General features: G+C 40.8%; 1 protein-coding gene across 7 annotated transcripts in view; it reads left to right on the forward strand.

Annotated features, from left to right (window-relative positions):
- LOC109968637 (RNA binding protein fox-1 homolog 3-like) overlaps nt 1-12,236 on the forward strand; it is a 644,376-nt gene that overhangs the window by 438,481 nt on the left and 193,659 nt on the right. The window contains exon 1 of one of the 7 annotated variants that reach the window (XM_020615036.1): nt 241-752. The exons of the other annotated variants lie outside the window; for them this stretch is intronic. Within the exon in view, the coding sequence (XP_020470692.1) occupies nt 627-752 (126 nt within the window). The 5' untranslated portion in view covers nt 241-626. Of the gene's footprint in view, nt 1-240; nt 753-12,236 lie in introns of those variants that run through there. 7 annotated transcript variants of the gene reach the window in all.

Raw genomic sequence — 12,236 nt, forward strand, 5'->3', positions numbered from 1 at the left:
GCTTGCCCATTTGATGTTGGAATACCCCAGAGACTTCCCTCCTCCTCCTCCCTCCTCTTCCTTCTCCTCCTCCCTTTTCGAGCCACTGGTCTCCCCTCCAGTCCCTCCCTCTCAGCCCTTCTAGCCCCTCTTCTATTCTCCAATCGCTTGTGCTCTTTTCTCAAGGACCTCCCAAGCCTCCTTTGTGCTGCCTCCTCTTCGTCACTCCTCTCTATTTCCACACCTCCTTCCCACTTTCTATTCCTCCCTCCAGACTCATTCGCGTGCCTTGGCTTCTCCACCTCTTTCTCAAAGTAAACAGAGGAGAGCGGATCAGAACCAGTAGCATCACTTTGCCTGTCTGCACACCTTAGACTCCCACACACGATCTCTCCGGCACTTCAGCTGCTCTGAGTGTGTGTTGGCAGCCGCAGATGTGTAGTGTGTGTATGTGTGTGTCTGCGTGGGCATCCCTTGTCTGAAGTAGTAACTGTCCGACTGCTCGTCGTTGCTGCTGACAGAAGTGAAAAAGAGAAAAGGGAGGGGACAAGAAGTAAAAACAGAGAGAGAGAGTGGTCAGGAGAGGTTGAGAGGTGAGAGGACAGTCAGAGCAGAGCATCAATAAACAGAGGTGTAACTGAGTCTCTATGAGTAAGGTGTCCCGTCTCCACATGCTGTGCTCTATGGCAAACTCCGGCTGTATGCTGCTGTCCGGGTCCGGGATGTTACCCCATTCTCTGCAATGCTCCCCTGCCTTCCTCTATCTGCCCCAGGTAAGAGAGCACACATCACACTTTCTGAGCTCACAGCTCTTCCATTTTTTCCAACATCTTCCAGGCGGTTCTTCCACTTTACTTATGCACTGTGTAGTTCCATTTATTATTTTTTCCATCCATGTCCATCCATTCATTAAAGTGTTCAGCAACAAGCCTTACTTTCTAAAAAATATCCTGTTTGTGCTTTTATTTGTATGCATCTTAAACTTTTTCCATCTTTAAGTACAGACTTAGCACAGTGGTGCGGTGGTTAGCACCATTGCCTCACAGCGAGAAGGTTTCAGGTACGGGCCCCACCCGGGACCTTTCTGTGTGGTGTTTGCATGTTCTCCCCGTGTTTGCATGGGTTCTCTCTGGGTACCCCGGCTTCCTCCCACAGTCCAAAGACATGAAGCTTAGGTTGACTGGTGTCTCTAAATTGCCCATAGGAGTGCGTGTGTGGTTGTTCATCTATGTGTTAGCCCTGCGATGGATTGGCGACCTGTCCAGGGTGTACCCCACCTTTGCCCGATTGCTGGCCGGGATTGGCTCCGGGCCCCCCCGCGACCCCGTTCAGGGACTAAGCGGCAGAAAATGAATGACTGAATGAAAGTACAGACTCTTTCTTTTGCAAACTTCCACTTGTATCAGTTGTGTCTGTGTCGCTGCTGGTCAAAACACAACTTCATTTTATCATGTTATCATGTGTCTCTCCTCACCACACTTCCGCACTCTCAGTGGTGTTGAATTGATGAACACATGGAGCAAGCCCCCCACCCCCTGCAGTGTAAGAGTGTGTCTGTGTGTGCATGTATGTGCGTGTGTATTGAGTGGGCAGCAGGACAGGGACAGATGTCAGCTCAAAACTGAATTAGACAATAGAACCAAATGTCTGCTGGCTCATGTTCTGGAGTGGCTGCATGCCTATCATTCAGATGGCTGTGTGTCTATTAATTGAGCCATGTTTCTTTAGTTATTGCTCTGTGTGCTCACTCTGTTTACTGTAAAGGTAATCTATCGACATGGAACTTTTCACTTGTTATGCAGCACATTTAACCATGCCTCTGTAAGTGTGTTTGTGTGTGTATTGGTTTTTTACTACTGTCAGCATGTGCAGTGGCAGGCGGCCCCCTTTTCTCCAGACAGTTTGTTATTGTGGCCATATAAAATATAAGACTGGAGAGAGCCGCTGTATAAAATATGAGCCAGTTGCAGTGGGCTAACCTGCCATGTCCAGACTCCAAATAACCACCACACATCACCTTTACAGGGTGGCCCTGACCACCCGCCTGATGGCAACACACACACACACACACACACACACACACACATGCACGCATGCATACATATACACACAGAGCATGCACCAGCAGGGGTCCACACACACACAGGTCCATGCGGTGACACAAACACCATGAGCCCTCATGGAAGCAGTGTGCTGTCGCTCGTAGTGTGTCTTCATCCATTTGCTTTCATTGCTTATGACACACACAGGAAGACCCTATCACGTAATGCAGTGTTGTGCTATTTAGCTTTTTTTTTTAAGTGTTGTTAAATGTTTTAAAAATTATGATGTGTCTACTCTAATTAAAATAATAATGTTCCAGCAGTGGAGCAGTGCTTTAAGATTGAAATGTGTGTCTAGCCGAAAGCTGCTCTTACCATTGCAGTGCTGTCTTTTTAATCTAACAGTGAAAGGTTGCCATCTGTGTGCAACGTCATGTTTTCTTCTTGATTGAATTTGAAGTGTAAGATTTTATGTTTCAGATTAGTTTTCCATATGTTTCCGTCTTTCTCCAGGACAATCTGGCTTTTTATTTCATCATCAGCAAAATTTTGTGTAAAAGAGGAGGAGGCAGATTCCACAGTTATGCAAAGCTTTTTGCAACATTCCTACCCAGACCCAGGTACTAGACAGTCAGCATGAAACTACTGTGGCACTGCACGCATTAGAAAAGAGAAAACAGAAAACTGAAATAAAAAAAAGATAGAATTAACAGATATCTGGAAAAAAAAACTCAAAAATTCATTCTGTTGGCTTCACAAATGGATTTTTCTAATGCTAACAGCTTTGAACAGCCTGTATCAGTTGAATGTGACTTCTTAATAGTGTGTGTACTACTTTGAACTGTTTAGCTGTCTGCTCATCTCTTATCAAAACATTTGAACAGACAACATGGATCACAGCTCAACATACGCCCCAATACATTCATCTCTTCCATCCCTGTGTACTGGACTTCAGTTCACTCTCTTCTTCCATACTTGCCTTTGTCTCTCCTCCTTTCTTTTTTTTCTTTCTTCCCAGTCATCACCTTGGGGAAAAAAAGTCCTCTTAAGTCAATACCAGTGCTAAATCTGCTTGTACAAGCTTCTCTGCTTTCCCCAAGGAGGGAGGGATAGTGTGGAGGAAGGAATCTTTACCAAGGCACACCAAATAGTTAAACACTTTCCACTTTGGAGTACAGTGAGAAGAAGAAATAAACCTCCCACTGCTCACTTAAATTTTTTGTCGCCATTATCAGCATCTCCGGTTTTCTTTCTTGTTTGTAGAACATGTGTTGTTTTGTCTAGCAACACACTATTTGTTTCTGCATCTTATGTGGATATTATTTGTTACCATAGATTAATAGAGTGTATGTTCTTTTGGTACGGTTTTGTTAGTACAGGCAGCTGATACGACTTTATAATTTTCAAATACAGCAGCAATACTTTACATAATCCATGTATACGCTTGTTATCTCTTATTTATTGCATAGTCACAAATTTATATTAATAGTAACTCTTTTTTTATCTTAAAAAAGACCTCAGTTACCTATTATGTAATCAAATAAAACTCTCAGTACAAATGTACAGAGATGCGGTTTAAGCACCATGGACAGCACCAGTAAGGAAACTAAAAGGAAGGAAAGAAAGAGAGGAGAAAGAGTAGAATGGAAGAGCGATATGTCTGTTCAGGACCCAAGGCAGTTCTCTCACAGATCTGGAGAACAGAATGGAGGTGTAGCTGTGAGGAGTCCGTGTTTTGTATTGATGAGCAAAGTGATTTATCTTTCTGTGCCATAATTATTGTAGATCACATCAAAAGCTGCATCTCTCCTCAGCCGTGAAAACATTAAGAAACTGTGTGTTTGTGTGTGTGTCTGCTGAAAGTGCATGTGCAAAGAGAGGAAAAGTGGGTGCGTACACACACACATAACAATATGAGAGTAGCTGATCCATGCCATTAACCCTTTCCAGTGAGGTTCAGGACAGACTACTTGCTAATAGCCAACTTATAGTAATATATGTAGTGCTGATGTTTTGCCAGACGGCATTACTCGGTGCATTTTAGCACAATTTATACACAATTAATCTAATCTAAACTAATCTATTCTGTCTTTGTCAGTATGCTATACCTGCAACATAACATTTATGTACAGTAATTTGTTACATTTTTTCAGATGAGAAAATGAAGTTTGTCTATTATACACCTGAAAAAATGTAAAGAATATCATACATTACACAGAGCCAAAACCAAAATTTGTGATTCAGATCTTGTATCAGACAATGTGTGGTTCTGAGCAAACATTCAATGCCATCTTTCAGTAAATGGCAGTTCTAATGACTCTGTGCTACAGACACACTTCAGCCGGTACCCAAAAGGAGGGAGGCCAAGTATACATAGGGCATATTTTAACCATGCTCAAACCAACAGGAATATTATGTAAAAATGAGAGAGAGAAAGAGAGAGAGAGAGAGAGAGAGAGAGCTGAGATGAGAGATGAGCTGCTGATACAGCAGCTCATCTAATTCTGGATGGTAGAAAATGAGAATTTTGCTGTACCATCACACCCACTCTGTCTGAGGATGTTTGCATTATTTTCATCTACTTTTAACTTTGTTGGGAACCCCTGCAGTCTGTTCTCTGGCTTTGTGTTGTGGTTGCAGTTAATATGAAAGGCTGAAGTGATGTGGTTGTTACTTTGGGAGGAAATTCTGATCTTCCCGCCTGAGCCACTGACTTCAAAAGGTTCAGCACGTAATATTATCAACATCCTATACTGCAGCAGTTTACTGCTTTTATCAGCCGACAAGAGAACACACATGTACACCAGCTCTGCACAAACATGTGTACACACAGTTTGCTGCTTTGCCACTGTACATTCATAGTATGCACTTTGTAATCTGTTTGAATCATAATCTTTGCTGATCCTTTTCAAGACAGAACTGAAACTAATGAGTTCAATAGCAACCAAAGAGCCCAAAAGAGGAAGAGAGCTGCAGCAGAGGGAATGAAAAAGAAATGAAAGAGAGAAAGCACATAATAAAACAAAAAATGTGAGGGTGGTGCTTTAGAGAAAGGGGCCATTTCTTGTAAACCAGTAGCAACAGACAAAAGAGAAAGCATTAGACAGACAACATGCAGGTGGTGATTCAGACTTACCCACAGCAGCTCAAATTATTCATTTTAATCATTCAGTTGTACATTTGATTATCCCACAGTGAAAAGTTCATTCACATGTGTGTGTCTGCATTTACAGTTGATATACTGTATATACATATATATAGAGAGAGAGAGAGCGAGAGAGAGAGAGAAAGGGAAAGATTACCCTAATACATAAAAATTGCCTCCAATGAAAATGAGTTAGAATTAAAGTAAGAACCAAGAAGAATTAGTTTTCATTGTTTTAATGTTACTGAATTATTCCCTAATTTAATTCTCAATTTATATAGTTTAATATATTTACTCTAGACAGGCTTTTTATTCCTTTATTTAATACCGCCCATTTGTGAGTTCTATATTAGGAAGATATTTTATATTACATAATAAATAATATACTTACATATTAAAAACCTGTTACAGATGTCTTAGTTTGGATTTGAGGTTTTCAGTGTCAGTGCAGGCCATCACTCACTCTCTCTACACCACCTATGCAACTCCATCTGCTGACTTCAGCATGTCTGACCTTCTGTGTGCTTGGTTGTAATGGATCAGCTCTGTCTCCTGCATTTATACTTCCCAGTGTTTTCTGCTTCTGACCTCTTAATATGAAGTGTCATTGGCCTGCACTGACACTGAAAACCTACAATTCAAAATGAGACTTCTGTAACTCTTCAGTCGCTTTTCCTTTATCGGGGATGGTTGAAGTTAAAGAAAGATGGTGGTCATATAGAAAAAGTCAGGGTACAAAATGAAGTGAGTACTACATTAAGGTGGTTTCGAGGGGACAGGGTTGGCTTCAAGAAAGTGTTAACTTTTTCACTATTTCAGAAAGTCTTTGCAAACCTTAAGCAAGTATTATAGCAGCCAGAACCATAAAAACTGTTGACCCTACTTACCGAGGATACTGAGGATATTAAAATTCATGATGCCAGTCAGTGAATAGTTTGCATATACATTATGCTCTGTATAAACCTTCTGTGTTGATAGTGAACAGTTTGCAGATACGTCATGCTGATTAAAGATGTTTGTTCTTTTCCTTTGTTACTGCCTTTCGGTCTGTCTCCACCTCTTCCATCCTCCTCCTCACTCTGATACATCTTTCCTAAGCCCTGACAAGCCCATCTGCTCTGAGGCCAAGTTCAAACTGAACGTGTTTTACATCTCTCAAAGTTAGAGCTGAATTGCTAATGTCATTCTTTCACCTATTTTAAACACACGCACATACACACACACATCTCCATCACACAGTGTGTTCTGCCTTTCATTAACTTTTCTCACCCATGTCCCAATTTATAAAACAAGAACAATGTAATTGGACAGAACAGAGGCCTTACCCCTCTCTCCATCCCACCTTCCCCATTCCTGTCTTTTTTCTCTTGCTGTGCTTTCATCTTTTATTTTGCATCCCTGCTGTCTTTTCTTCCCTTCCTGTTTTTTTTTCCCACGCTATTGGTGATGATGAAATATATATTTGACCTTGAAATTGCTCCCATATAAACAGCAGAAAACTAACAATATGGCAACTTGGGTAACAGGGCTTATTCCACAATGAATTGTAATATGGTGCACATAAGCCAGTGTTGAAACTTTACTTGTGCTTTGTCTAAATTTCTATTCCCTTTGATTTACTGGTTTCATTGTAAATAACTTACAGGCATCACTGATCAATAATAAAAGGAAGATAACTTTTAAAAATTGGCTATATGAAAAAAATGCTTTCTTTGTATCTTTCTTTTTGTACATACTGTATCTCTTTATGTGTACACACCTGTTGGCATTCATAGAAAAGATTCAGGTATAATTCCCTTCACTTAACCCCTTTTCCAGCTCATTTTAATGTTGTCACCCTATTCTGTGGCTGTTATCAGTTTCTCTCATGCCCATATTGATACTGTACATGTTTTAATTAAGGGACCTCTGGTGGCCATAGTAATGAGCAACTAAATCCTGACCTAAACCTTACAGAAGTAGATTTTGGATAGAACACTCTGTCTGTGGCAAGATGATGTTTTTAGTATGATAAAGACCTACTGAGCCTACTAGTAGGGTGGCCCCCACTGAGTCACAACTATGGTCTCAGTGACAAGTGATAACAAGACATTGAATGGTGTGATGACACCCAAAACGGATCCCCTCTCACAGATGAAGAAACTGTAAAGAAAGGTTTTGCAGTAACTCAGAAATGCTATAAGAACTTAATGTTAGGGTAAAGAAAATACAAGAAAGCATTAAATTTCCACTCACCTACTGGTTGAGTATATTCCATTATAGGTATACAGTCCTCCAGCAATTCTGTTCTGTGCAGCAACACTGGCATTCCTACAGTCTAAGTTGAACCTATCCTCCCAGGAAATGAAACAAAATCAGTTGTGCCACCAAACAACATAGAAGAGGGTTGTGAACGATACAAATATATTATTTGGGCATGCATAGATAATGTGCTGTGAACAGACACAAATCTGAATTTGGCAGTAACATATGCCCCCGACCACCCTACATCCTGTCGCTTCCTCATCTGTTTTCACCTGTTTCTCCTTAAGGCCTCTTTTCTACCCTTTACAAAACACTTTATGTATTTATAACCAAGTGCAGTGATTTTCCTAAGTGACTGCCTTTCTCTACAGCAGTCGGCTTTTCGCTACATCTTCAAGTGTGACACTGGAACAGCAATAAATACTTCTACCTTCCAGTGTGGTCAGATACCAAACGTGTTTTACAAAGTTCTAGTTTTTTTCTAGCATAATATAGAGCTTAAATTGTGCAAATTTGTATTGCACATTAAAGCCAAATGTGAATGTATATATATATGTTTTCCTCTTTTTTACATGATATGGTACAACACCTGTTCTTCATTTTGCATGTGCTGTAACATGTACTTTTCTACTTATGTTGTATCCGCCAGTGGAATGAATCCTTGTGCTGTATTTGTTGTGCATGCTTCTGGAAACCTCATTTGCTTTATAGTTACTGATGAACAGCTGGAAAAGAGCACAAGCCTCTGTTGGCTTACATAAAGGTTAGAAAAATTGTCTTGAGCAATAAAAAGAGAACTGTGGTGACAGAAACAAAATGAGAAATGAAAAATGCAGTGGAAACAAGGGAAAACAAAAACATGGAGAGGACGAGGTGGAGCTCAGAGAGGGGGATGAAGGTAGCAGTCACAGTTTCACACCCTCAACATTTCAGGTGTTGTGTTAGCTACTGTAAAGGTCTCTTAGCAGCCGGACAGTTGTATGGTAAAAGGTTATGCAGACAAGCCAGCTTGTTAGCGCACTAGTGATATGACAGTGTACAGTAGAGAAAGTGGTTGCAAGGTCACAGGTCACAACCCTGAGGCGTCGAGGAAGGACCCTGCTGGCATTTGTTTAAGGTTACACACTTTCGTAGGAGTCTCCAGGCTTGTCTAACAGTGCTGATGGCAGGTAGCGGGTAATTACTCCCAGTGTTTCTCCCTGGATTCACAGGGCAGGACTGATTGACAGGATGGTGGGCCGTCTGAATATATAGTATGTTTGTGTGTATGTATTTGTAACACTCATGTTGTGGGGACAGTCTGTTAATAGGGGCCTTATTTTGGGGACAAAACAGTTTGTATACAACAGTGTTAGTTTTGGCACTTGATTTTGATTTTTATCTTTTGAAAAAAAAAAAATTTTTTTAGTCACTTATTTGACAGTTTACAGTTACTCTAGTGTCAGAGACCTCACTCTGCTGCCACACACGTACACACCTACATGCATGATAGATGTTTACACACAAATACAAACCTAATCAAGTGTGGTCTGTTCCTCCTCATCCTCTCTTCTTAATTAGCATAATAATATCTATTAACATGAGAACAATGTGAAAATTGAATCACAAGAGGAAGACAAACATTGAAGTTAATTGACAGAGCTGTTTTTAGGAGGTGTTGTTGCCCCACATGCCTCCAGTAGGCTGCAATTAACCCTCATTTACATAGATTATTCAGTGACAATTAAAATGATTACTAACCTGGCTACTGCTTTGCGTCTGTGTGTGTGTGTAATGAATAATAAAACTGTGCACGCTGAATACTGTAAGAGAGAATGGTTGAATTGTGAGACCTTAATGCAAAACTGTGAAAGTTTGTTATCTACCTTGCACACATTCACACAAGGGATACAGGTGTGAAGGAGCAGGACAGTGCATCTGTCTGTGTGTTCATGTGTGTGAAATCTGATAAGCCCATTGATTTTGGGGAGGAAAATGCACAACTCAGCACTTTACCCTCATGAAAAGGACATCAAATCCCTGACTCTGGCAACCCTGCACAGGTAACCTCTGTGATCTGGCAACCCCATAAAGCTCACCTACTGATCTGAGTACTCAGGCATATTGAAAATATCACACAATGAAGGAGTTAGGTTTGTAAAAACACATACTTGGCTGCAGCTACTAACCAGTATAATAACAGACATTTAATTCTTATACAGTATGTGCATGAAATTTTTGATTATATTATATGTAATGAAAGTGCCATGAAACAATAGTGGTCACACTGCCATGTTTACTTGATGATGGGGCTACATATAACAGGATCATTCATTGAATGTCTTTTTAAAATTTCACAGCATCCATCCAGTATTAGGTACTGAGATTTTTCTAATTAAATCAAAGATGTTTATTCTGGCAACCTGTCCAGGATAGACCCTGCCTCTTGCCCAGTGGCAGCTGGGATTGGCTCCAGCGCCCCCGTGACCATATTCAGGATAAGCGGTATGGATAAAGGATGGATCGATGTTTACTCTATGGTAGTGCTAAAGGAATAGTCAGAGTATTTAGAATAAATCATCAAGGAACCATTAATATTTTTACAAAATTTTGTGCTAGTAAATCCAGTACATTGCCGATGATGAGATATCTCCCTGAATAAGTGAAAACTTTGATGTGCTGGTGGTAGTAGAAGAAAAGTCAGGGGATAACCAAAGTCTTTAGAATTTATCTTTTGGGGACACTGAATATCTATACTAAAGTCCATGCTAATCCATCCAATAGTTGTCAAAATATTTCACTCACAACACAGATGTCAACCTCATGAGAGTGCTGGAGGAAAGGCCAGAGGGCCACCAGTGCCATCACTATTCACCCTCTGCAAAAGGTCCTGGCAATCTGTCCAGTAGTTGATGAGATATTTCAGTCTGGACCAAAGTGGTGGGCAGACCAATGCTGGCTAAAAATAAGTGACTGTAAGTTCTTGAAAAAAAAACTATGAGACTTAAGAGAGGATGTGCTGCAGAGAGCGACACCAATATTCCAGATGTCCTCGGTGAGCTGAATAGTGATTGTGGAGCTGGTCAAACTCCAGATATACTGTGTGAATATTTTCTGACATGGGTCTGAGATGCTGTTGATAGAGGAGGGGAGAACTTCCACAGAGGGCTTTGCACTGAATGAAATCACATACTGTTACACAGGAGTAGAACATAAACACCTGCAGTATACAGTACAGCACATTTGTAGTATTGAGGACACTGAGTCATACCAGCCATAAAACTCCCTCAAACCTGTCTGTCACGGTGAGCAGTGCTGTGTCCAGGCCATTTGGACTGGATGTCAGAATTTTAAAACATCTCCTCAGTGTTTTACTGTGTGCAGGAGAAACACAGGCAATGGCAAAAACAACGCATTTGCTAAACAATGACAATGTAATAATTATTAATTAAAAAATAATAATTTTAGCACTGCAGCCTCACAGCTGTGGAATGACCTCTGGTTAACATTTTTCATTCAGTCATATTCATCACCTGCAGGTACATTGCTATTTCAAGATTCAAACATGTTTGTCACATTCTCAGACAGTGTTTCTCATTATGTGCAGTGACACACTGTACAGTGGCGGCATACTCTAGATGTGCTAAAAGGTTAGTGTGCAACATTAATGATAATAATTTTGTAACTTTAACCGCATGTCTCAGTGAGTAGGACATCACTTTATGTTCCTTCACATCTCCGACAACAAGTCCTGAGTCAGCAGCTTCATGCCAGCTAAAGCAACGTAGAAGGATTTTACCAACCCACAGTTTGTGGTTCAGAAATGACTGTATGCACTGTAACGATAGGGATGATATAAAGCTTCTCACTACTTCCACAGACTCACTGATGTTATCAGAGCTCAAGTGGAACACTGTCCTGGTCAGCGTCGTGCATCCTGCAGCATAGGTTCTGACAGGGCAGCCAGGGCCTCGTCATCACCACAGCTCCCTGTACCATTTTTGGATCTCTTCCAGGAAGATGGCAGCTTCATCTGATTTAGGGAATGAAAGGACAGAAATAAGCTTTATTATCCTACTTGAAAGGAGAAGAGCCATGTTCTGGACTCTTATCCCTCTGGTGGGACATGTAACATGTTGACAGAAGTTTGGTATGAGGATTGTTAGATGCTCTCGAGGCTTACACCTGTTGTGGAGCCTCTCCTCCACCCTTTGGCCTGCTGGACTCCTCTGCTCCATCCAGAAAACAGAGGACTTTTACAGTATGATATTGCTACTCTGAGTTAAACAAGTACTTCTTCAACCACTACTGTTACTATAAAATAATAAATTTGTCATCTAATCTGAGTGAGATGTCCTTCTCACTCATTATAAAAGAAAATGAAGTAGAAGAGATTTGTCCATATTTTAAGGATCAGGCGTTGCAGAGAGGTGTCACAGACTGGCTCAGTGTCAAAAAAGGTAATTAGTAAAAAAATGTTAATCAGTAATCAGAGCAGCATGTTGAATAGTATGGCTGCAAATATGACTCAAAATGGAAGACCTTATAGATGAAGCCGTTTAAATAGGCTGAAGCCCAGTTTACTCAGGTGTGTGCCATTTCCTGATGTCCTTCCCTGCTTGAACCACTGGCTCTTGAGCAAGGAAGCCCAACCAATTATACATGCGCAAGTAGAAAGGGAGAGACAGTCCAGAATTGCAGACACAAATCATTTTCACACAAAATCTGCTTTTTACTGTACATTAGACAGTGTAGTGAAGACAAAGTCATATGGTAAATCTCAATTCCCTTATTTGGTTGTTCCTCGTTTCTTAATCCTCACTTGAATGGAATGACTTGCAGGTCGA

This window comes from Monopterus albus, unplaced genomic scaffold (genome assembly GCF_001952655.1).
Source record: "Monopterus albus unplaced genomic scaffold, M_albus_1.0 scaffold156.1, whole genome shotgun sequence".
NCBI lineage: Eukaryota > Metazoa > Chordata > Actinopteri > Synbranchiformes > Synbranchidae > Monopterus > Monopterus albus.